Source organism: Jaculus jaculus, chromosome 17 (genome assembly GCF_020740685.1).
Source record: "Jaculus jaculus isolate mJacJac1 chromosome 17, mJacJac1.mat.Y.cur, whole genome shotgun sequence".
Lineage (NCBI taxonomy): Eukaryota > Metazoa > Chordata > Mammalia > Rodentia > Dipodidae > Jaculus > Jaculus jaculus.
In genome coordinates, this window is record NC_059118.1 from 51,289,612 (window position 1) to 51,316,319 (window position 26,708).

General features: G+C 44.1%; 1 protein-coding gene and 1 pseudogene across 4 annotated transcripts in view; one reads left to right on the plus strand and one right to left on the minus strand.

The window, feature by feature from the left end:
- The window catches only part of LOC101615387 (lysine-specific histone demethylase 1B), a 64,141-nt gene extending 54,502 nt beyond the window's left edge, over positions 1–9,639 (minus strand). For 3 of the 4 annotated variants that reach the window (XM_045136400.1, XM_045136402.1, XM_045136399.1), the window contains exons 1-4: positions 9,540–9,639; positions 5,677–5,773; positions 4,645–4,772; positions 2,615–2,704 (exon numbers count right to left, since the gene is read on the minus strand). In XM_045136400.1, coding sequence (XP_044992335.1) covers positions 2,615–2,704; positions 4,645–4,772; positions 5,677–5,760 — 302 coding nt within the window. In that variant the 5' untranslated portion in view covers positions 5,761–5,773; positions 9,540–9,639. The remainder of the gene's footprint in view (positions 1–2,614; positions 2,705–4,644; positions 4,773–5,676; positions 5,774–9,539) is intronic. The other variant, XM_045136401.1, reaches the window with a different exon arrangement.
- A 1,341-nt stretch (positions 9,640–10,980) lies between these two features.
- The window catches only part of LOC123455574, a 28,808-nt pseudogene continuing 13,080 nt past the window's right edge, over positions 10,981–26,708 (plus strand).

The window sequence follows — 26,708 nt, forward strand, 5'->3', positions numbered from 1 at the left end:
CCCAGCACTCAAGAGGCTGAGGTAGTAGTTGTGAGTTTGAGGACAACCTGCACTTCATAGAGTTCCAGGTCAGGCTGGCCTAGAAAGAGATTCTGCCTCAAAATAAACAAAACTGGTAGTAGTAGCCCATGCCTTTAATCCCAGCACTCAGGAGGGAGAGGTAGGATAGCTGTGAGTTCAAGGGCAGCCTGAGACTACATGGTGAATTCCAGATCAGAGCAACACCCTACCTCAAAAAATTAGAACCAAAAAAGTCAACAGATGAAGTAAAATGTAATAAAAACATTCAATTAAGATCAGAAGGAAAAACATAGGAACAAGAAGAAGAATGTATCTAAGGAAACAGTAAAAACATAAAAACAAAAGCTAGGGCTAGTAGTGCAGGCCTGCAATTCCAGCTACAGGAGCATCACAAGTTCAAGACCTGCCTGGCTACAGAGAGCGTTAAAGGTCAGACTAGACAACTCAGTGACATGGACTCAAAAAGTAAAGAGGAGAGGATTCGATACTTGCCTAGCATGTGCAAGGCCCTAGGTTCAACCCTAGTACTCAAGAGAAACATGGTAAACGCAGTACACACCTGTAACACTAGCACTCAGGAGGCTGGGGCAGGAGGATGAGAGCGCAAGGCCGACCTGGACTACCCAGTGAGACAATATCTCAGAAAGAATTTCTTTAATATTTTTAAAACTATATTTACTTATTTGCACGTCTGTGTGGAGGGGGTTTGTCAGGGTCCTTTGTCACACAAATGGGCTCCATAAGCTTATGCCACGTTTTGCATCGGGCTTTACATGGATGCTGGGAAACAGTCAGTGCTGTCAGACTTTGCAAGCAAGTGCCTTCAACCAACAATGAACCCGCTTCTCCAGCATTTAAAATACTTTTATTAATTAAAATACTTCAGCATTTAAAATACTTTTATATATTTGAAAAAGAGTGCGCTTGAGTGTCAGTCAGGCCTCTTGCCACTACAAATGAACTCCTTAGTCCTAATAATCATGCTTGTTTGATTTTGTCTTAATGTATTTTATTTATTTATGGGAGTTAAAAAGGCAGAGAGGGAGGGAGGGAGGAGAGAAAGAGAATAGGCACACCAGGGCCTCCAGCCACTGCAAACAAATTCCAGATGCACACGCCCCCTTGTGCATCTGTCTTATGTGGGTCCTGGAGAGAAAAAACCAGGATCTTTGGCTTTGAGCGCAAATGCCTTAACTGCAAAGACATCTCTCCAGCCCCCAAAAACATGTTTGTTTTTTTTTTAAATATTTTTTTTTGTTCATTTTTTATTTATTTATTTGAGAGCAACAGACACAGAGAGAAAGACAGATAGAGGGAGAGAGAGAGAATGGGCGCGCCAGGGCTTTCAGCCTCTGCAAACGAACTCCACACGTGTGCGCCCCCTTGTGCATCTGGCTAACGTGGGACCTGGGGAACCGAGCCTCGAACCGGGGACCATAGGCTTCATAGGCAAGCGCTTAACTGCTAAGCCATCTCTCCAGCCCCAAAAACATGTTTTTAACACAATAAAAATGAAACATCAAAAACTGAAGCAAAGATAACTGAGTACATGGAGAAAAAGGACATTTAATGTATTTACTGGAAAAGAAAACCTCAAATGGTTAATAAACTTCCAAACTGGGAAAACAGAGACAGAAAAATAAACCACAAAGGCCAGGCATAATGTTATATACCTGGAACCCCAACACTGGATGCAGAAGCAGGAAGATCACTGCTTATCTGAGACCAGTCTAAGCTACACAGTCAGTTCCAGGCCAGCCAGCGATACATAATGAAACATGGGGAGGGAGGGACACAGAGAGGGAGGGAGGGAGGGACACAGAGAGGGAGGGAGGGAGGGACACAGAGAGGGAGGGAGGCCTAAAGTGAACAGAAGGAAATAAATTTAAACTATAATGAAAAGGAAAACGCAAACAAGACCTAATCTTGATTTTATTTTAAAGAGATCAATAAAACTTCTAGATCACCAGGCTGGAGAAATGGCTTAGCAACCAAAGGTGTTTGCTTACAAAGCCTGACAGCTTGAGTTTGACTCCCCAGTAACCACACTAAGCCAGTGACACATGCTTCTGGAGTTCTTCTGCAGGAAAAGAGGCTCTGGTGCACCCATCTATCTATCTATCTATCTATCCCTCCCTCCATCCCTCCCCAACCCGTCTCTCATCTATCTATTCAGTTCATATAGAAAAAAAAAAAAAAAAATTAAAAAGTCCATACCACCAACCAGGGTAATTGGGTGAGGAGGAAAAAGGAAAAAATAAAATAAGAGATGGCTCCCTGGCCATCCAGTGCTGTTGTCAGCATTGTCCTCCCGTATTTCAGCACCCTATATTCTATGCATTGTGACAGCAAGCAGAGTAGCTCTGAGTTTTCCAGAACTTAAAAGATATGTGTGTCATAACCGTAAGTGTGGACACATAAGCACACACACACCGACTTAGGTCATCAAATTCGGAGTCAAAGTTCCAGTGCCTGTACACATGACTAGAACAATCCAGGAACTCAGCCTAGGCGATAAGCCTTACAGTGTGACCCACCTTCCCTGCCTATGTCCCTGTCCCCATGCCAGAAAAATCTCAATTAGCAAACAAACCTTCTATAGTAATGGTCAAAGCATTCATTACAAAAATGTTCTCCACAGGAAAGGTGATACCATCGGGACGTGTAGCCATTTTTAGCACATCTGAAAATAGCAAAACCATGAAATAATGAGTAAATATTTCTTCTCACCTTTTGTATTTCATTTAAGAGGCATGTCCTATGAGCCCATTTTGTGTTATCTCCACTTACGACCTCTAATACTCATGAACTAACAGGGGAAATGGGCATGGATGACTGATAGAGCTTGTGATCAAAAGTGTGCTGGGGGCTAGAGATGGCTTATTGGTTTAGACATTTACCTGAAAAGCTAAAGGACCAAGGTTCGACTGCCTAGGACCCATGTAAGCCAGGTGCACAAGACGCGTGCTTCTGGAGTTGTCTGTGGCAGCTGGAGGCCCTGGCACACCCATTCTCAATCTCTCTCTGCCTCTTTCTCTTTCAGATCAATTTTTTAAAATTGTGCTGGGTTTCACATTGTTTTTGGATTGCAGAATACCTGCCTATGCATGATGACATACCTTGGGGATGGGACCCAAGTCTAAATATGAAGCTTCTATGTTTACTGTACACTTAGAGCCTGAATATCCTTTAATACAGTACATCATGCACTTTAGCGTTTTGACACATGAAGTTAGGTGTGGAATTTTTCACTTCCAACATCATGCCAGTTGTCAAAAAGTTTTAGACACTAAGCATTTTAGATTGCAGATTAGAGACATTCTACCTGTAAGACGCAGTAAGGATACAAGTGAGATTTAACCTAGCAGCTGCCTGGGGCACTGGGGTGGGAAGAACCAGGACTCCAGAGCACCGATGGCATCTTATGAAGAGTGCCGTGATGCACTGAACTTGCCACAAGTCACTTTGTGAAGAGACTCACGTGTTTACAATTGGCCACCTGCAATCTGGACATTAAGCAGGCAGTCTGGGAACGTAACTGGGCAGACAGCTGACATGGCAAGAAAATAGAAAGTAGCACCACTACGACCATGACCACCTCCCTGTGTGCAAAACCAAATAGGAGCCAGGCGCAGTGGCACACTCCTGTGATCCTACCACTCAGGACGCTGAGGCAGAAGCACAGTGAGTTCAAGGCCTTCCTGGGCTAAAGTGAGACCTTGTCTCACACACACACACACACACACACACACACACACACACACAAAAACAAGATAGTTCAGCAGTAAAAGGTGCTTGCTTACAAAGGCTAACAGCCTGCATTCAAGTGCCCAGTACCCACATAAAGTCAGATGCACAAAGTGGCACATGCATTTTGAGCTACATTGGCAGGAGGCCATGGTGCACACATACTCACTCTGTTTCTCTCTCAAATAAAATAATTTTTAAAAATCTCCCCCAACATCTATCCCATGTTGTATTCACTGGGTATTTTCCTCTTAAAATTACAAAAAAAAAAAAAAAGTCTAATTTGTGATAAGTCAATAAAAGCAATCAGATTGCCACTGGCTCTGGAGATTATCTTAGTTTTTTGTTTGTTTGTTTTTGAACTCTCTCTCATCCACCTCTAGAATGCTGGAATTGTAGGACCAGTTGACACAGAATGAGGAACAAATCCAGGGCTTCAAGCATGCCGGTGAAGTGCTCTGCCAAATGAGCCACATCTCCTGACTAGCTTCTGTCAGACCTGCGCATGCACAGGGAAGGGAGACACGCCACATGAGCGAGAAGAGACCAGTGAAAAGCAAACATATGCTGTTCCTTCCTGGGAGCTCACATCCCCTCTGCTGCAGCCCCATACTTCACCCCACCCTGACCCCCCAGGACAGGACGGACTCTGCACTGCAGGTTTGACTGGAGTGTGACCTCTCGCGCTAGGCAAGGTACAACCAGGGAGTGTTGAGGCGGCTGTGGTGGGTAGTGAATTCCTGACCACTCTCCATCATCAGGTGACTTGTAGTTTATCTACCTTTAAGAAAACCAGCTTCAAAGACGGCATTCCCACAAATGTTCGCACGTGTTCTCATGGGCAGAAATGCACGACCAAGGTTTGCAACAACAGACCTCTCAGAAGCACTGGCAAAGCACACAGGACACGTGGCTGTACAGCCTGCCTTTTCACACTTCCTGTACTTCTTCTCTGACACACCCTCTTCCTCCTCATCTGTGGCCTCCGCCGCTTTCTTCTTTGCCTATAGAAGAACAAGGTGAGGTTAAGAGTTCACTGGACTGATGGCATTGGAAGGTTTGCTGCTGAAGTCACACACACATTACAAGTTTGTTTTTGTGGGGCGGAGGGAGGCTGAAGTCGACATGGATTTTAATTAAAGATTCTCTAAGACTGCCTTTAAGCACAGGGGCTAACAGAAAGGAGGAGAAAGAGGGCACGGGCATGGGTTTCTCATTGAAGAGTTGCTCAGGTCAGAATCTAAAATGTCAACTTATTTTTGTGGTGCTCGCAATCAAACCCATGGTCTCATGCACGCTAGGCAAGCACTCTACCAAATGAGCTCCATCCTCAGCCCCAAAAGTTTACAGGTGAAGGTCAATGGCCTCCTGCACAGGACAAGAACTGACTAGTGCAACTTCAGCAAATAAGTGTCTTGCTAGAGAGCTAGAAACAGCATTTTCATGACAGGTAGCTCAGAACCAAAAGTCACTTAAGCCATTCTTAGAAAAAAGTGACATCAGATGAAATAAATCATTCTCAAGTTTATTTTCCTCTCTCCTTATTTAGAACACTTAAACCATTTCAGTATGTAATTATTTAAAAGTAGAAAAATTCTAGAAAATTGTAGCAATAAATTTTATTAAATAACTCTACAAAAAAAAAAAAAAAACAAGCAAGTAACCCTCTAACAGTACTCAAGTACTCAATCAACTAGAAGCTCAAGTCCAAACTCCTCTGAATGACATCCAAGCCAAGCATGAACTGGCTCCAGCGTCCACTCTGAAAGCAGTGCCCAGCTGTGAGTCTCCTGTCCCCCATGCTGACCCACATTGTGCCTCCACCTTGCACTTCTCGCCACCAGCTCCACAACTGCTCTCTACACACTTTCACACAAAGGGTTTGTTGAATGAACAAGTGACACCTACCTGTCTCCCAGAGCTCCTCAAAGGCAGGTTATCTGGAGAAGCATCAAAAGCTGCTCTTTTCTTCGTCCTCCCTCTGGCTGCCATTGTACTAGGAAATCTAGGTGGTGGGGGTGGGGGGGAGGAAGAGGAGGGAGAGAAGAAGGGAAGGGGAAAAAAAAATCTAAGCCAGTCATATTATCCCGTCTCTGTGTCATTTAGCAGGCATAAGTGCACACTCTGCACACACGCTGCCTGAGTGTAAAGTCACCACATCAAGTTCCTCAACCTCTATGAGCCTTCCTGCTGCCATACATAAAATGGGCACAGCCACGTATGGTAGTGTATGCACCTGCAAGGTGGGACAAGAGAATCACAAGTTTAAGGTAATCCTTAGCTACATATTGAGTTGTGAGACCAGACTGGAATTCATGAGTCCCCCATCTCAAAAAATTCAAACTTAGGCTGGAAAGATGGTTCAGCAGTTAAGACACTTGCCTGCAAAGCTTAACAACCCAGGTTCAATCCCCCAAGACCCATGCGAAAGGTGGTGCATGCATTTGGAGTTCGCTTGCAAGTGGCTGGAGCCCTTGACGTGCACATTCTGCCTCTTTCCCCTCTCTCAAATAAATTAATTATAAAAATATTTTTTAAGGCAACAAATAAATCCCAGGCAGACTGTACAATCACTTCTTACTACAGGAATCCATACTGAATGAAAGCACTGGCCAGTATCTTATGAATTTTCAAACTAGTCTAACAGCAGCACAGTTAAATAAACATTAGAACCAACACCTACCCAGGTTCCTTGGCTCACCCATTAGTCATAGCACTCCGGAGATAGAAGTAGGAGGACCAGGAGTTAAAGGTCAACCTTGGCTGTATACAGAGTTCAAGACTACCCCTGTCTACACAAGGCCTTGACTCAGAAACAAAGAGTCAATGTCTACAATATAAATGATGCATAGTATCCAGCAGAAGTTTTGAACTGTAAGAATTCTTTCAACATGAAAAGAAAAGTGGTCAAAGTAAGTAAAAGACAGGCTCTGTAGTTATCCTTCACCTTCTCTGTCATGCACACTACAGACAACAAGGAGTGGAAAAGAAACAGGGCATCTGTATGAATGAAGAATTTGTAAGCAGGAAAGTGGTGCCAAAAAGTATAAACTGCACATAATCTTGGAGAAAATCTTGAGGAACTTGTGATCCTACTGCTTGATATCTGCCAATTGTATTGCTGCCTAATGATGCTCACGTATTATTCCCATCATGGAATCCACCTGACCCTGAGAATCTCGACATCAATACTGTGGATGATTTTCCTTTAAAAGTTCACTTCCTTAAAACCACCAACATGCTATCTGCAGGTACATAACCCCCACGTATTCTGAGATGTGGGAAGTATTAGGGGGTCAGTCTAGAGGTTTCACTCAGTTGTACAGGGCCAGCTCAGCAATCATGAGATCCTGAGTTCAATCTCAAAACACACATACTTAGTTCTACAGCATCCATTATACTGCTAACGCGTAATGTTAGAACTATCTACCTACAGTTACTGTTATACGCAATAAAGGATTCCTAGACCATTTGTATTCGCTTTCTTTAAATTTGCTTGTGTTTTATTTTAATTCATGTGATGTTGGGGATCAAATTCAGGACCCTACAAGTAAATGCCAAGCAAGCACTCTACCAGTGAACTACATCCCCAGCCCCCATTAACACTTTCAAAAGACTGTCCAACCCACCAGACTTTCATATAAATATGACTTCTTACAGATACAAACACATAAATCTCTCATAGAAAACATGTATCCCAAATTATTCATAAAACAATTCATAATGACAGAATATGGGAATAGAAGGTATTTATAAGCAGGATATATGTAAGGATGATAAAAGATATTTGAAGTGCAGCCTGGGGTTTAGGAACATAACTGTAATGGTTCATGCACTATTTACAGTAACTAATCACCAACGAATGTATGTGCTCCCCAAAAAAGCATGGTTTCTAAAAAAATTCACTGAGCCAGAAGTAGTGGTACACACCTTTAATACCAGCATTAGGAGGCAGAGGTAGGAGGATCACCCTGAGACTACATGTGAATTCCAGGTCAGCCTAGGCTAGAGGGAGATCCTACCTCAAAAAAAAAAAAGGTACATTTTTTTCATTAATACTGTAATTTACACACCAGAATGTATGCAACACATGCAATGAATATAACTGAACAAATAGTTCAAGAAATAAAAACATTAGCTATCAAATTATCAAATCTGACTCAAGGTCTTTAGGGTAGTATGTTTTCACTTTATACAATTGAGTAGTACACTCCCATTAATTAATTAATTTAATTAATGTAATATACTTACACTGTTGCTGAATACTTAGATCTTAAAATGAAGGGAAAAGTAACTTAAAATGGAATGACTCAAATTACTGTGCTTTTAATTACTACCGTAAAAATACTAAATAAAGTGTCTTAAAAATTAACTAGTTTGTCTTTTTATTCAGTGTTTTACACTGTAGCCCTGCCTGGCCTCAAACTAACAGCAATTGTACCTCTGACTGCAAGGGGCTGGGATTACAAGCATGTGCCACCACACCCAGCTTCCCACCTGCGTCTTCAATCAAGATGTCAAACTAAAAAATGTTTTGGCTAGGCGTGGTAGTGCACGCCTTTAATACCAGCACTCGGGAGGCAGAGGTAGCAGGATCTCCATGAGTTGGAGACCACTGGGCTAGAGTGAGACCCTACCTTAAGTTTTGTGTTTAATACAATTTCTTCCTAATTTTGAAAGCATACCTACTTTAACCTAACAAAAGAAAAGAGTACGTTTTAAAGAAATTAAATGTACGGGTGAGTAGTATACCAAGATTTAGATTTCTATTTAAATAATTTCCAAGCGTTTCAGATGTAGCTTTTTCAAGGCAAGTTTTAAAACACACAAAGAATTCAAAAAATATAAATTCAAAGGACTTCAAAATAAAAAAAACAGTGGGGCCAGTGTAACTTATGAAATAGGAGAAAGTACTAGAAACTTCGTCGGTACCCAGAAACAGGTTTTCCCTCTTTGGGTCATTTAAAACCAGACAAGACTAGCATCTTAACATTCCCACGCTCATCAAATATTCAGAAACATGGATCCAGAGTAGTAATTCAATATTACATGATTTATCCAATATGCAATCCAATAATCCATTGCTGAATTCCAACTGCCCGGGTGTCCTGAGCTGCCGTCCCTACTGGACGGTAAGTAATTACTGAGGGTGATGTTCTCACGCACCCCTGAAGAAAACTTCCATGCTCTGGAGCCTTCCGCCCACTGGCACAGATTTCGTCGAAAGCAAAGCGGGAGTGGCAGCGCACTCCCGGCACTCGGGGCCGCGGCGGGAGGACCGCGACGGTGAGCGGGAGGCCAGCAGAAGCCTTCCGCGGCGCCGGCGAGGGAGAGCCCACACCTGGCGCGGCCTCGGCGTCCGGGAGCCCGGCCTTCCTCAGCGGGCCTGCCGGTGCCTTCCCCTCGAGCCAGCCGAGCCGGGGCCCCGCGGCTACCGAAGGCTCGCCGGCCAGCGCGGGCGGGACCGCGGGCGCGGCGGGGACGCGTGCTCGACGGCCGGGCTCCCCACCGGGGGCGCCCGGGACTCAGCTTCGCGCGGGGGACGAGGCGTCCCGGCTGAAAGGCACCGCGACGAGCAGCAGCAACGCGTGGGCGAGGCGGGGCGCCCAGGCCGCGGCCCGGAGGACCCTCTCCCGCGAGGGTCGCCACCCGCCCCTTCCCCCCGGGGCGCCGGGCAGGAGCCCCGGGGACACCCGCCCCCGACACCCTTGACGCAGCGCTGTTGCCGCCGCCGCCCCCACGCCCGGCCCCCGAGTGTGCGATACCCCTACCTCGGGCGGCCGACCGTCGGACAGCAAGACCAGGACCACCAGCTCCAACCCTGTTCGGCCGCCGCCGCTTCCGCCCTTATCACGGCGTGACCCGGCGTGGGCGGAGCCCGCGGAACCACTGAGCAGGAGGCTCAGGCGCTCGCCCCGCCCCGACCATTTCCGCCGCTGCGCACACGCGGCGTCTGGGAGGGGCGGGACCTGCGCGTCCTGCGGGAAGTTTCCACGCCAAGGGCGGGGAAAGGGTCTGCGCGTACTGGGCGTGGCCTGCATGCAACGGGCGGGGCTTCTATTTCTGGGCGGGGCCTGCGTGCCATGGGTGGAACTCCACGTTGTGGGCGGGGCTGGTCCGCGTGTCGTGGGTGGGTCTTCACGTTGTGGGCGGGGTCTGCACTCCCACGTGGGATTTTTGGAGGCCGTTGGAGTTGGCAGTGTTACTTTGCAGGTCCCGAATCTCAGGCAAGGGAGGTTCCCAGAGCGCCAAGAGCTAGGCGGTGAGCTAAGGAATGGCTGGCGAGGACTGTGAACATTTTCTTGAATGAGGCGTCCTCCAAAGCGCCGACGGATAAGAGGCTCACGGAACAGAAACTAAAACTGTTGAGTAACAAGGGCAAACGTCATGGTTTGAGTTATTTTAAAGTGTCCTTCAAAGCATTGGTATGCACTGCCGATTTTTAAGAGAAATGTGACCAAAATAGTGAGTGACGTCTGGGGACGGGGTTGGAGGTAACTGAGCCCTTGTAAACATTCTGTGCTGTGTACAGGTAACATGCGCATGTGTAAATATCTTAATTAAATCATATTCAGGATTTGTGGATCTTAGGTAAGTCACCCTTCAATTTAACTAAATTTAAAAGACTGAAGCAGAAGCCAGGTTATAATCCCAGCACTCTGAATCTGAAGCAGGAGGATCATCAAGAGTTTCAGGCTGCCCTGCAATACTCTGAAGGGGGAAAAAGCTAAATAAGTTGTTGGGGTTTTTTTTAACTGAACATTTTATTTATTTGAGAGAGAGAAAGTGGCAGAAAGAGAAAATGGTTGAGACTCCAGCCACTGCAAATGAAATAGTCATATGTGCCACCTTGCACATCTGGCTTATATGGGTACTAAGGAAATGAACCTGAGTCCTTGGACTTCGTGGACAAGCACCTTAACAACTAAGTCATCTCTCCAGCCCCTAAACAAGTTTTAATAAATAAGCAGACAACTTGGAGGGCCAGTAAGCTCACTTGAACAAGGTGGGTGTTGTTATGAAGTTGACCTTTATTCTTTCTTGTGCGTTGCACTTTTATTGTGCTTAAAGACCGTTTTATTCTCTAGAAATGACAAATGACAGCACTGAGAAGCTGTTAGAACAGCTAAGTGATTGTTTTATGATAGTGCTACAGTTCATGCCTCAGTGACTGGGACAGGTCCGGGTTGCTCTGGTGAACAGTGGTCATTGTGCTTTCTATTTTCAGTGGAGGATTTCTTCATGGGGACAACTTTTGGTTCCAATGTTCTGAAAGAAAGCAGAAATGGGCAGGGCCATAATCCCAGCCCTCAGGAGGCAGAGGTAGGAGGATGGTCACCCTGAGACTACATAGTGAATTCCATGTCAGTGTGGGCTAGAGCTGGACCCTCCCTTAAAAAAAAAGAAAGAAAAGAAAAAGAAAGCAGAAATGGGCTAAGTGCAACTCTCCTGCTTTTCTGTGTCCATCTTAATTACATACTTCCAGATGATCTCTCAGTGAGCTCTGGGAGCATCTGACACCATTGGCCTGGCTAAAGCCTTTTGTTAACAAATACTTGCTGCAAAAAGAATTTCTGTCCTAGCATTGATGGAGGTGGCTTCTGGAATCCTAGACAAACTAATGTCAAATCCTGCAACAAGAGGAGACTGTTCCTCAAATCGCTGCCTTTGTGCCATTTCTGCTGTTTTGTAAATCATTAAACCACCAATTACAGCAGACAATCCAAAGTTAGTGAATTGCACTAGTGATTTAAATGAAATGTTGGAATAGGATGTTTTGTTGACCTTAATACTGTAAGGATGGGCTTTTCCTTACATGTGTAAATGAATCAGTTTGTGTTCTGTGTATTTTTTGATGTAATTGAAAACACTTAAAAGCCAGACATGGCAGCCCTTGCCTTTAGTCCTAGCACTTGGGAATCTGAAGTAGGAGGATGAGGAGCGCCATGAGCTCAAGGCCAACCTTAAGCTACAGAGTAAGTTGCAGGTCAGTTTGGGTAGAGTGAAACCCTGCCTAGAAAAGACCAAACACTAAGAAACAATCAACATGAGAACGCCAGACTTAAAAGGGAAGGGATGTAGCTCAGGGTTACAGTGCTTGCCTAGCATCAGTGAAGCCATGGACTCAATCCACAGTGCCACATTATCATCACATTTGCACGCTGAGTGGAAGTCAAGACAAACTCCCAGAATCATTGATATGGGCTAAGGAGGAGATGACTTTAAACAGCCACTTCCACACCGGGGAAATTAAGTACAAAAGTGAAACTTATTTAGAGAATTTTCCATGTACTGAATGTGGAAAAATTTATGGATCCTTAGACTCTGTCCATACCACGTTAACTACAAAAAAGTAAAAATGTGGCAATTAACAGATAATTGTTAAAATGTATCAGTCAAAGAGGAAAACAATTTCTGACTTTCAATCAGGAAAACTCAGGGATAGGTCAGATTTCCCACTTAAACAGCTGTGTCACTGAGCAAATTACTTAACTGTCTTGCTTATATGTAAGCTGGAGATGTAATTATTAATATGGCCTACTAAGTAGTATTATTCAGTTATTATGGCATATGGCATAAGCCACACTTCTGTGCATCAGGACAGTTAAAACAAACATTATTATAACGTATCTTTCTCTCTAGGCTATTAAAAAAGCAGTTGGATCTTTTTCTTGAAGGTGACAGTGGACTGAGGGTATGTTTTCCTGTTTGTGGAAAAGCAGTTGAGATGAAATGGTATGAGCAAAGAAGCATTAACATACTTGTATCTGATGACTAATTCTTTGTGTGACTAGCAGAATCCAGCAAAAAAAAAAAAAAAAAATCACATTCTCAGAACGGGCATGGTGGTGCACATGTGTAATCCTAACACTTGGGATGTGATAGCAGGAGGATGAGAAGTTAAAGTCCAGCCTCGGCTACACAGCAATTTCAAGGCCAGCCTGAGCTACATTAGAGCCTGTATTAAAAAGGAAAAAAGTAGCCGAGTATGGTGGCACATGCCTTTAATCACAGCAAGTTTAAGGCCAGCATGAGACTACATAGTGAATTCCAGATCACACTAGGCTAGAGTTGAGCCCCTACCTTGAAAAACCATAAAAAAAGGAAAAAAGAAGACAAACTACAAAACCAAACCTCTGCATTGGGGAGATAGCTCCTTGGTTCAAAGCACTTTCTGTTTAAGGCTGACAACTGGACTTTGGATCCCTGGGGCCCGTGTAAAGCCGGATGTGCAATGACACTGGAGTCTGTGACCCTGATGTGCTGATGACAGTAGGAGGCAAGTCAGAAGAATGCCGGTTAGTCTAGACTTTGCCGTACAAAGAGGCGGAGGAGACCCCCACAGACACTGATTCCCGTAAGGTGAAAACAGAGGACCGACACTCCACAGTTGTCCTCTGACCTCCACATGTGCACCATGGCTTGCATACACCCACATTTTATACACTCACACGCACACACTCACATAAAAGCCAGGCTGGTAGCTCATGCCTATAATCCCAGCATTTGGGAGGCTGAGATAGAGGATAGTCAAGTTCAAAGCCAGCATGGGGTACAGAGTAAGTTCCAGGTAAGCCTGAGTTAGACCTTGCCAAAAATAAATAAACAAACAAACTAAAATTCCATTCTCAGGAAATACAAGAGATTCTATATTTTTAGTAGACTCTTAACAATAGTTATAAAAGTATAGGTAATATTTTCAAATGGTAAGAAGGAAAGCTGAGCCCAGTAGGACCTTATCTTTCTATATTGCATCTCCAAAAAGAAAGAAAAAAGGAACTAGTGACTTGGTGTGTATTGTAGTTACCTTCACATTACTGGGACAAAATGCCCAATCAAAAGCAGCTGATGGAGCAAGGCATGGCAGCATATGGCTTTAATCCCAGCATTTAGGAGGCAGAGGTAGGAGGATCGCTGTGAGTTTGAAGCCAGCCTGAAACTAAGTGAATTCCAGGTCAGCTTGGGCTACAGCGAGGCCCTACCTCAGAAAACCAACTGCTTTCTTCTTCTTCTTTTCTTTTCTTTCTTTCTTTCCTTTTTTTTTTTTTTTTTTTTTTTGGTTTTTCAAGGCAGGGTCTCACTCTAGCCCTGGCTGACCTGGAATTCACTGGGTAGTCTCAGGGTGGCCTCAAACTCACAGCAATCCTCCTATCTCTGCCTTCCAAGTGCTGGGATTTAAAGCATGCGCCACCACACCCGGATTAAAAAGAATGATTTCTTCCCTACATAAATACCTGTTATCTACCCACAAGGCATGCGGGCATTTGGAGTGGATTCTCTAGTGGAGATGATAAGATTTTTCTGCAGCACACTTTTAACTTGTACTTTAGAACATATGTTAAATGACTATTATACCTTTAGATTCAAGCATGGCCATAAAATTGAGAGCTATATTATTAGACTGTGTTTAGTTATTAATTTATTTGAGAGAATATTCAATAGAGAGAAAGAGATACATATAGAGAGAATGGGCTCGCCAGGGTCTCTAGCCACTGCAAGTTAACTCCAGATGCATGCAGCACCTAGAACATCTGGCTTATGTGGGTACTGGGGAATTGAACCTGGCTCATTTAGTTTTTCCTGCAAGAGCCTTAACTGCTAAGCTACCTCTTCATCCTAGACTTGTGTTGTAACCAACTCAACCAGAATTATTTTGGAAACCACCCTTTGGGAAAAAACAGTGTATCAGGGATGCAGTCATAAATGGTAACTTGCAGCTCTAGCAGAGACTTTAGCAACATTAGTGAAACAGTTCAGAGAGCTAAATGGGGCTGTAGAATATTTTTGGATCTGGGGCTAGGGAGATGGCTCAGTGATTGAAGGCACTTGCTTGAAAATGCTTGGGTCTAAAGCCGTTTGTTGGGTTGTGGAGATGGCGCAGTGGTTAAGAGCACTTGCTGGGCCAACACAAAGTCCTGAGAGGACCTGAGACCACCTGGGGCCTCTTCCCTAGTGCTCACCTAAGATGCCATGGATGGCACAGGTGAGTGAGCAAAAGCAGGGGGGCACCTGATGTTCTCCTCTGGCCTCCACACATGTGCATCCAGGAAGCACACACGTGCATCCAGGGCGCACACACATGTGTACACAACACACAGCACTCAACCCACACATCACACATCACGCATGCTCTACACATGCTTGCAAAAAACAAAGCCATTTATAATGAAAATACCGAGTAGTTGAGGATATAGCAGCTCTACAAAATAATAATAAATTTAAAATATCAGAACTGAGCTATTCTTGCATGTTATCATAATAGAGAATTTACATTTATGCAACTAACCTATATATGAAGTCTATACAGCTAGCATGTATAAACAGAAAATGAGCAAGAATGAAGGCTAAAAGAGATTAAAAAGAAATGTATAATGGACAGGAGAGATAGTTCAATGGTTGAAGTACATGCCTGCAAAGCCTAAGAACCCAGGTTCCATTCTCCAGGTCCCACATTAAGCCAGATGCACATGGTGGCTTTGCATCTGGAGTTCATTTGCAGTGGCTAGAGGCCCTGATGTGCCCATTCTCATTCACTCTGTTTATCTCCCTCTCTCTGTCTCTAATAAATAAATAAAAATGAAATCTTTTAAAAGAAGAAATATTGATATTTTGGGTTTTGTTGGATTTTTATAGCTGTGCTTCATTTCCATGTGTGAATGGAAATAAAAACACATGCAATCAATTTACGTAGTGATTTCTTTGTTTATATTTTGTAACTTGAAAAAAGGTATGGAGATGAGAAGTCTGTATATGCTGGTGCACAAATTTCCTAGGAAATGTGAGATGCAAGTTACTAGCATGTTTCATTTCAGAGCTAGCGACAGTTTGCGCTCTGCCCACATTGACAGTGAGTACTCTTATGTAGATAATAGGTACAGTCTGCTTTGTTCCTGTTTTGAAGATGCGTTTGCTCTTACTCAATTGATAAATGAGGGAACACTGTGAACAGCATGTGAATTTCACGTTTGTTCACATGTGATTTCATCTGAGAGAAACCTGAGATCAAAGCCAAAACCTGTGCTGAGATGAGCTGAGCCAGTGGTGACCAGCCTGCACATGCCCGTGCCAGGTACCGTGCTTGCTTGGCTTGCCCAGGCTCTGCCCACTTCTCCCTCCTCGCCTGCTGTTAGAAACACTCCATGTGCTGTTCCTCCTTTCCTCACTGCACAGTGACTTGAACTGCAGCCCACTGAAGGTCTCCTTCTAGAAGTGAACTGCAGGGCTTTTTCAAGGGAAAGTGCATGCTGTACTATGAATCTCTTATCCATTTCACATGTGCAAAACTATTATTAGTAAATTTTAATGGCATTGACAGAAGTTGTTTATTATTTGCTGTTGCTATTTTTTGGTTTTTGTTTTCCAAACAGGGTCTTATGTAGCCTACGCTGATCTTCACCATGCTCTGCATCTTGAGCTCCTGAGTCTCCTGCCTCCACCTCCCGTGTGCTGCACCGCCATGTCCAGTCCACAAAGGTGTTTAATGCTGTTCCTTAACTCCCATTTTGCCATCAGCCTTTTAGTTTCGTTGCATGCTTTTTCACTGTGGTAACTTTTAGCAAGGCATATTGCATTATATCAGAGTTGACTTTTCTGTAAGTTCACATAAACTTGGTTTTGTGCCTAGGTATTTATACTGTTAGTTTGGCTTTATTTTATTTTATTTTATTTTATTTTTTTTGTTTTTTGAGGTAGGGTCTCACTCTGGCTCAGGCTGACCTGGAATTCACTATGTAGTCTCAGGATGGCCTTGAACTCTCGGTGATCCTCCTACCTCTGCCTCCCGAGTGCTGGGATTAAAGGTGTGCGCCACCACGCCCGGCTTTGGCTTTATTTAAAAAAAAATTATCAATTTGATAAAGAGAAAAAGACAAGTCGTGGGGAGAGTATAGGTACTCCTTGGCCTCTTGCTACTGCAAATGAACTCCAGAGCCATGCGCCATTTTGTACATCTGGTATTACGTGGGTCCTGGGGAATCAAACCCAAGCTCTCTCAGGCATTCCTAGCAAGTGCCTTGAAATTCTGGGCCATTTCTCCATGTCTCTTTAAAATTTTTAAAAATTTATTCTGAGTGAATATGAGTATGCCAGAGCCTCTTACCCCTGCAGATGAACTCCAGATGCATGTGCCTCTTTTGTCCATGTGGTTTTACCTCGGTACTAGGGAACTGAACCTATGTAAGCAGGGTGCAAGCAGGTGCCTTTGACCACTGAGCAAACTCTCCAGTCCTAGTTTGGCTTTCTTTGGAGTCCAGGATCCCACAAACATCATTTCTGTAATTACAGAGCTCACCAGCAACATGCTAACTCTTTGCTTGTTAGCAAAATACATCTTCCAATCAAGTTTCTTATAAATTGTGTGGAAATTATGAGGTTATTACAGAAATGGCTGATAACATTAGAGCCGTGTACTCTGTTGTGATGCCAACTAGCCACATGTGACTAATTTGTAAATGTTAATTTATGAGACAGGATATCTTATGTTGCAGGCTGGTCTCAATTTCAATATATATGTGAGGATGACCTTGAATTTCTGTTACAATGCCTCCACCTCCCAAGTGCTGGCATTATAAGTATGTGTCACCCATCACACCTGTTGTTGTTTATCTATTTATTTATTGTCAGAGAAAGGGGGGGATAAAGAGTATGGGCATACCAGAGTCTCTTGCCACTACAAACAAACTCCAAATGCATCTGCTATTTTGTGCACCAGGCTTTATATGGATACAGGGGAACCTAACCCAGATCAGAAGGCTTTGCAAGCAAGTGCCCTTTTTCCACTTGGTCATCTCCACAACTCCTGTTTTTTTTTTAATTAATTACATTTTGGAAGTATTCTTTGGCTATTTGTATTTCTTCCTTTTTTCTGAGGTAGGGTTTCTCTCTAGCACAAACTGAGGTGGAACTCACTAAGTATTCTCAGGCTGGTTGCAGACTCACAGCGGTCCTTCTACCTCTGCCTCCCGAGGCTGGGATTAAAGGTGTGCACCACCACACCTAGCTGATTTAGTTTTTTAAATTTGAAATGGTCCTGCTATGCCGTGGGAAGGCCTCAAACTCAAGTACTGGGATTACAGGTTGCATCTTCAAAACTGGTTTGGCTACCTAAATGTAATTGAATGAAATTCACAGTTAGCTCTGGGGGATTGACTCTATCACTCATGTTCAACAGACAGTGTGGTCAGTGGCCTCCGTACTGGACAGCACAGATGCCGCGTCCCCATCATCATGTCACACTAAAGTGGGAAGCAAGGAAGTGTTTTCTCAGTCAAATACATTTGCATTAAGTTAGAATTCCAAGTTCTATATTTTAATTTTTTACTATAACCATACAAGTCAGTTTTTCAAAGTTCCATATAATATGGAGTTAAAAAATATAGACTCATGCTTTTCTACATGTTCTGTGAAAATATGAATCGCTTAAAATGAAAGAACTTTTTGTTGGATTTTTTTCTCTTTAATTCATCCTTTGATGGTGAGTATCAAAACCAGGACTTTGGCTGTGACAGAGACTCTTAGTACTGAGCCATATCCCAAGCCAGATTAAGAAAATGTATGTTTACTATTAATTTTATGTAGTGGTATATTTGAGGTAAAAATTTAACTGTAAATGTGCTTTTCAGGTTTGCAGGCCAGGGACACTTTGTAGTTGGTGTAGAAATCAGTGAACTTGCAATACAAGAATTTTTTTGCAGAACAGAATCTTTCCTAATCAGAAGAACCAATTACTGAAGTTGCTGGAGCCAAAATATTTAAGGTCTGTATATGTATATTTTTTTGAAATCAAAGTGTCGTTATTACAGATTTGGTTTTGTTTTCTTGGTGCTGAGGGTTGAATCCAGGGCGTCGCACATGCAACTAGCCAAGCATTCTTCCACTGCGCTGTATCTCCAACGCTTTCATACACATACCTTTTTTAATTTTTTAGAGAGTGTGAGCCTTTCCTTACAACTAACTGGCTGCCAGACCAGACTTAAGATGTTGAAGGATTAAAGTAACACAGCCTCCCTTAAAGAATCTCTTGGCTTTGGAGAAAAGAAAAAGTGATGGAGCTGTCTGTAGCACATGACAAAGTGTAATGACCTAAGGGACTAAGGCAGTGACAGGGGAGTGCCCCTGCCTAGCTTGTAGCATTTCCTGAATCATGGGGCAGGCAGGGCACCCCCAGAAACTTGCCTCATTTTGTATACATGGCCACTTTTTTCTTTTTTCTTTCAACACACCATGTCATGGCCTCATGAGGAGTGAGTAGAAGGGCCTCATTGCTGGTACAGGGAGCAGGCTGTGGGCCCTGGTCCAGGAAAGGCCATGAAGGCAAGGACGAGGAGGAATGAGGGGCAGGGCAGGTAGAGAAAAACAGGATAGATGAACACACTTTAAAAATATTTTTATTCATTCATTTGACAGAAAAGGGGGGAAGAGAGAGAGAGAATGGGTGTGCCAGGGCCTTGAGCCCCTGAAAATGAACTCCAGACACGTGTGCCCCCAGTGCATCTGGCTAACATGGGTCCTGGAGAGTCAAACCTGGGTCCTTAGGCTTTGCAAGCAAACACCTTAACCACTAAGCCATCCCTCCAGCCCTAACACACTTTTTTTTATTTTATATACATTTTTTGTTTATTTGTATTTATTTGAGAGTGACAGAGAGAAGGGGGTGGGGGAAGGTTGCCAGGGCCTCCAGCCACTGCAAATGAACTCCAGACACGTGCGCCCCCTTGTGCATCTAGCCTTGAACCAGGATCCTTAGGCTTCATCTGCAAGTGCTTAACTGCTAAGCCATCTCTCCAGACCCTAACACACTTTTTATGACACTGAGCCAGCAGGACTGAGCGACTGAGGGGATGAAGAAGTGGGGAAAGGTCCCATTTCTGGCTTAGGTGGTAGAGAATAAAGAAGTGGGTTGGAAAGCAAACAGAAAGATGAGTTCTGTCCTGAAGAAGATGCGGGAGGGCTGTGGACTGAGAGGGGAGTTATACGCTGGGCAGAAAACTACGGGCTTGGGAGGGTGGAGAGTCACTCCGCCCAGCTGCTCAGAACAGCTGGAGGCAATAATGCGGACATAGCAGATGCCACCCAAAGGCGAACAAGCAGAGATATTCGGTGGGAGGTGCCAAGCACTTGTGTTTGCACACAAGGTTGTCTGCTGGGAAGGGGAGGCCTCAGGTGTGCTCTGAACCAAGCGAGGCTGTCACTGCAGGCATGGGGGGGGGCAGGGTCGGGCATACTGTGTGGTTGGCGTGGGAGAGGATTTAGTGGTCTCTGTTGGAGGCAGGTGGTAACATCAGGGAAGCTGGCAGTCATTGCCAAGGTGTGCCTCAGGATGTGGGTCAGAGTGCTGTCATCAGAAATGGTCTGGCCCTGTGCAGTTGCACATTCAGTCCTCTCAGATACTCACCTCTACATATGGAAACTAACTGGCCAGAAAGCCGGAGACTTAGAAACTTTTTTTTTTTTATCATCAAAGCCAATGTTTGTTTCAAAGTTTAATGAAACAGACAAGCTTCTGGCAACACTGTTCAAGGAAAATAATGTGGAGTAGACCCACAAAAACATTCCATGACTAAAAAGAGACAAACCTGTAGATTTTCCTTCTCATCCATAAAGTTGTTAAAGGGATGAAATAGGCAAAGGTGTATAGCCAAATGGATCAGGATGTTAAAACTAAAGAACAAAATACCATGAAAATTATTCTTGTAAAGACACTCATAATGCTGGATATAAAAGTTTTATATAAGGGCTGGAGAGATGGCTTAGCAATTAAGCACTTGCCTGTGACACCTAAGGACCCCAGTTTGAGGCTCGATTCCCCAGAACCCACGTTAGCCAGATGCACAAGGGGTTGCACGCATCTGGAGTTCCTTTGCAATGGGTGGAGGCCCTGGCGTGCCCATTCTCTCTCTCTCTCTCTACCTGTTTCTGTTTCTGTCGCTCTCAATTAAATAAAAATAAACAACAATTTTTTTTAAAGTTTTAGATAAAATATGAACAAATGAAAGGTAGCAGCTGGGCATGGTGGTGCACACCTTTATTCTCAGCACTTGGGAGGCAGAGGTAGGAGGATCACTGTGAGTTTGAGGCCACCCTAAGACTGTATAGTGAATTCCAGGTCAGCCTGGGCTAGAGTAAGCCCCTACCTCAAAAAAAAAAAAAAATCTAGAAATGTAAATGCAAATTAATCCATCTTTACCTAGTTGTCTGTGTTTTAGGAAGCAGGTTGATTGGATAAGCATTAGAAAATTACTGGATGGGTTGGAGAGATAGCTTAGTGGTTAAGGCACTTGCCAGAGAAGCATAAAGACCCAGTGCCCACATAGGCCAGATGCCCTTAGTGGCACATGTGTCTGGAGTTCATTTGTAATGACTGGAGGACCTGGTACACCCATTCTCTCTCTCTCTCTCTCTTTTAAATGAACAACAACAACAACAAAAAAAAAAACTACTGAATTAAGTTTATCATCATAGTAAATGAAAAATGTTACTATTTCAATAGTAATCTAAGTAACATATTCGTAATTATCTACATAACATATACTATGTGTTATATCATGTACAGTAAATACATATAATTATAAGTATTTTAGTAAGTTAATTGTTTTTTGTTTGTTGCTTTGGTTTTTTTCTAGTTAGGATCACATTCTAGCCCAGGTAACCTGGAATTCACTGTGTAGTCCCAGGTTGGCCTTGAACCCACAGCAGTCCTCCGCCCTGTATCTCCTGTGTGCTGGGCCTAAAGGTGTGTGCCACCATGCCGGACACATTGTGTTTTTATGTCTTCCTCCTGCCCCAGTTTTAAGTCATCTAAGAAGTCTAGGTGTTTGCTCAACCCAAAGATAGGTGGCTTGCTTCCGAACCAAATCTTTTCAAAGGCAGAGGTCTCACTCCAGGTTGATTCAATCAGAATCTTATAGAACTGAAAACCCATTATTAGTCCTACTTAAAGCTTCTCAGGATATAGATAGGGCTGCAGGCATATTTAAACCTTAGCAGTAAGGAGGCTTAAGGCAGGAAGATCATGAGTTCAAGTCCAGCCTGGGTTAGATAGTAAACCACTCACAAAATAATAAATGAAAAAAGGAGAAGCAAGAAGCAAGAAAACAACAAACAATGGATTCCCACCTGTAGCCAAAGTTGGCTATCTCCCTGCCTCCTCTGGGATGACTGCTGCCTTGCTTCCAGGCCCGTCTTCAGAGACCTTCCTCCTCCTCTCAGAAACCCATGTTGGTTCTTTATTTCAGGATCACTCTGTGAGTGCCCTGATACACAGGACACACAATGCCCTTCACCCCCATTGTCAGCTCCCAGACTTCTCAAGCATGGTCACTGTCCCTGGAGTGCACAAAAGCTCACCCCACTTTAGTTTTAGCAGATGCAGCAGGGTACACTAAGAGGCCACCTCTTATTTCACCATCTCTGCTTCCCCGCAGGCCCCTGCTCTGTTCTCTATCCTCACGCTGTTCTCGGGTCCACAGCCATTGCTTGGAGGGCCATCAGTGTCACAGTGTTCCTCTGTGGTCAGACCCTGTATGGATTTCAGTGATCCAGAACCCAGAGTGGATATCCTGTGTACTAGGGTTGGGGACGGGAAGTGCTCCTTACCTGAATAATTGAGAAACAGGGGAAAGCAAGCAAAACACTACTTTTCCCTGAATTACCTTGAAACTATCTGTCATATATCAGCATACCTCGTATTGGATTGACCTGTGAATTTATGTTTAGCAGAGCAAAAATATCAAGACACTGTTCAAGTAAACATTTCCAGAATAATGTTTTTGTTTGTATTTTCTTTGAGGTAGGTTCTTGATATGATCCAGGTGGCCTCACATTTGTGACAGTCTTTCTGTCTCTAACACTTGACTGCTGGGGTCACAGGCATGTGCTGTCATGCCAAGTTTTATGCAGTGTTTGGGACTGAACCTAGTGCCCGGTGTATGCTAAGCAAGCATTCTACCAACTAAGCCATAGTTTTAGTCCCCTGTTGGCAGTGTCACATGCTGGCAAAACTGAACTTGTTTCCAGGTTGTGAATGACCAGTGCCGAGGAACTGAGCAGACTGGGGCGAGTCAACAGAACCAGGGGCCTCCAGTGACTTCTTCTGCACAGGAGCCCGAGGCAGCAGCTTGTAGAACTTTTATTAGAACAGCTCTGGGTACAGTGTTCGCATAGAGTTCATGGAGATAATGTCTTACACAAAACAGTAGAAGGCAACTTCCCTATCTCAGAAGCAGGAGACATTCTAGGTAACTGGTAACTGTAGGTGGATATTAAACCTCCCTAGCAGCTGGAAAATAGACACCACAAACTCTGTTCCTAGCATTTCAGGATCAAACACAGGTGTCCTTCTCAAAACAGTGTCAGCAGACTCATAAAGTGTTCTGCAAACAGACTGCAACAGGCTAAAAACCACCTACACCTGATTACCAGGAATTTAACAAGCTCTGAGACAAATGATAGTTTGCTAATCTTGAAGGACACCCTATGATTTTTTGAACCCCATCCAGATTTTATGTATATTTCTAAATGTATTTATTCATTTATGTATGAGCCCCCTAACAAACTCCGGATGCATGTGCCACTTTGTGCACCCAGTTTTACAAGGGCATTGGCTGGCAGGCTTTGCTGGCAAGAGCCTTTACCTGCTGAGCCATCTCCTCAGCCATCCATCCAGATTCTAAAAGAAAAAGAGGTCATTAAACTTCAATAAAATGATTGTGTTTCACACACATTCTCTCTTCCTCCTTGGCTTTGCTTGAGCCCAGTGTTCTTTCTTTGTCCATCCAACTACCTCCTAATTGAGTGGATTTTTCTTTTTTGCATTGTTTCATTACAGAGTTCTTCAGGAAACATTTCACTGTACTGTTGAAGCATTTTTGATCTAGATACTGCTCCTGAACTTTGACAGGGGTGGTCCTTGCTAGGCAGTGCTGGGGTAGGCATCAGCCACTCTCATTCATTTGTACAGCAATCAAGATACATCAATTTCCAGGCTGTGAGATGGTTAGTGGGGAAAGTGCTTGTCATGCATACATTGAGAACCTGTGTTCAGATCCCCCGAACCCACACAGAAGATTGAGCCTAGTACTGCATGCTTGTAATCTCAGCACTGGGAAGGCAAAGACAGGGAGTCCCTGGGATCATTGGCCAGCTAGTCTCGCTGAATCCCTGAACTCTAGGTTCAGTGAGAGACTGTCTCAAAGACTAAGGTGGGAAGTTACTGAAAAAGATGCCTCCTACAGTGACCTCTCCCCTCCACATGTGAATGTACACACATTCACAAGCACCACACACACACACACACACACACACACACACACACACATGAACATACACATATACATATCCAAAAAAGCACTGATTTATGTCTGCTTGCAGCTGTTCTTACGACAGTCTGTTGTTGGTACACTTTGTGTAGAGTGAGCTCCCCAATGTTATCACAGCCCAAGGCAGGTGGGTGACTTTTCTCCACAGTGAGACATGTCTTCTACTTTGTATCTGGTTCTGTGACAAAAGTGAATTATTAGGTGCAGAAGGAGCCGAGATGTCATCTGAAATTCCTTCATACCTGGGCCTGGGGCCAGAAGCAGTTGTCACGCACTGCCCTGTATTCCTTTTCTGGGTTTCCAAGTCATAACAAAACAACGAGGCTGCTGCCTCAGTCTCCTAAACTACTAGGAGAGAACAGTTCCTCATACCCAGTGAGTATGTGTAAGGAAAGAGTAAGAGAAAAGCAACTGAAAACACCAGGCTTGATCTCTACAGATAGACTGTTTATTAGAGAAAACAGTGAATGGTCTCAGCTTTCCCGTGCGATGAAGGCTGAAGCCCTGAGCCAGGTTAGGGTGCAAATTTATAAGGAGAACCCTAAGGAAAATCATGCTGTATCAAGTGCAGTTGATAAGAAAATTATAGCTGTTTATGGTCTCTGGTCCTTCAAGGCCATCTAGGCTAAGGGGAGTACATCAATCAGGAAAGGTGCCAAACTTAATGAGGCTGAATGTCTCTGTTGCTTCTTTTATTGGCCTGAGCTTTAGAGATAGTCATTAACTCTTTAGTTCCCTTTCAGTTTTCAGGGAAGGCTTTTAACCCTTCAGTGTGCATCTCTATAGACGCTTAAGAAAAGCAGATGTGACACCCCAATACTTTGATGATTGGTGGAACACTAGACACCTTGCTCCAGATTTGGTTTCTATCATTACTATTTTTTTTCAATTTTTTTATTATTTTTAATTTATTTATTAGAGACAGAGAGAGGGAGAAAGAGAGAGAGAATGGGCATGCCAGAGCTCCTAGCCACTGACAACTACTCGAGACACATGTGCCACCATGTGCATCTGGCTTACATGGGACCTGGAGAATCAAACCTGGGTCCTTAGGCTTCATAGGCAAACATCTTAACCACTAAGCCCTCTCTCCAGCCCTATCATTACTATTTTTATCTGTGTGATATTTTTATATATTTGCATATGGTGTGTGTGAGGGTCGTACATGTGGAGATCAGAGGACAGCCTCAGTGTCTTTCCACCTTGTGTGATACAGGGTCTCTCTTGTTTGCAATAGGAAAGGGTAGAATAGGTGGCCCAAGAGCTCTGGTATTCTCCTGTCCCACCTGCACTGCCATGGGCACATTGGGGATACAGACGTGTGTGCCACTGTGTGTCCACCTTTTACATGGGTGCTGGAGTCCAAACTCTAGTTGTCAGGCTTGCAAAGCAAGCACCTTTAACCACGGAGCCATCTTCCCTGCCCCAAGATTTGATTTTTCTTTTTTTAAAATATTTATTTATTTGAGAGAGAAACAGGCAGATAGAGGGAGAGAATGGGTATGCCAGGGCCTCCAGCCACTTTAAACAAACTCTAGATTCATGCACCACCATCTGTACGTATGTGGGTCCTGGGGAATCAAACCTGGGTCATTAGCCTTCACAGGCAAGTGCCTTAACCTTTAAGCCGTTTCTCCAGCCCCTGATTTTTCTTATATAAACGTTGCTTTCTTTATTTTTCCTTTAGTTCAGGACAAATATTGGCAAATTTGACAGGATTTGGGATAGAGGAGCATTAGTGGCCGTCAACCCAGGTGATTGCAAACAGTAAGTTGGTTACTTTAATTATGTTGGGGTTTTGGTGTTTAGCTGAGTTCCAGGTGCCTGTGTGTAAGAAGCAGGGCACTGTGGCTTCTAGGCTGGTTCCTCGGTCAAAGCATTCAGCTTCTCTAAGCTTCACTTTGCTCCACATGGACGTGGAGTGTTTCTACTGGCACTGCCATCAGCACTGGTAACAGCTGGTGACTTTTGCACCATTCCAAGCACTGTTTGAAATACGGCCTGTGCACTTACACATCCGCCAAACAGTCCGGTCACATACATGCTGTCACTGTTTGTCGGGAGCCACAGAGGAGCTGCAGTTGCTCTTTGACTTCGGGAGCTACAGGTGGTCTTTAATCTCTTATCCTACAGCCTAGGTGAGAAGGCAGCCCAGGTGAAATACGCCAGACATCATTTAACATAAGGCATAGGCACCTGATAGATGGGTGTTACCATATGGCCCTGGGCATGAGGGCATTGTCTTCTTTATATAAGCTGTGTCTGCCTGAATAAACCTGAGCCTTGATCAGAATTTGTCTTGGCTCCATTCCTTGTGTTCTTGTCTCAGATTCATTCCCACTTCCTCCTTTGGGGTCTGTTTCGACCTTCGTGCTGCAGGCCGGCACAACTGTTCTCATTTGTACATAAAAAATCGAAGGCCACGGCTGGAAAGATGGCTTAGCGGTTAAGTGCTTGCCTGTGAAGCCTAAGGACCCCGGTTCAAGGCTCAGTTCCCCAGGTTTCACGTTAGCCAGATGTACAAGGTGGCACACGCGTCTGGAGTTCGTTTGCAGTGGCTGGAAGCCCTGGCGCGCCCATCCTCTCTCTCTCCCTCTATCTGTCTTTCTCCCTGTGTCTGTCACT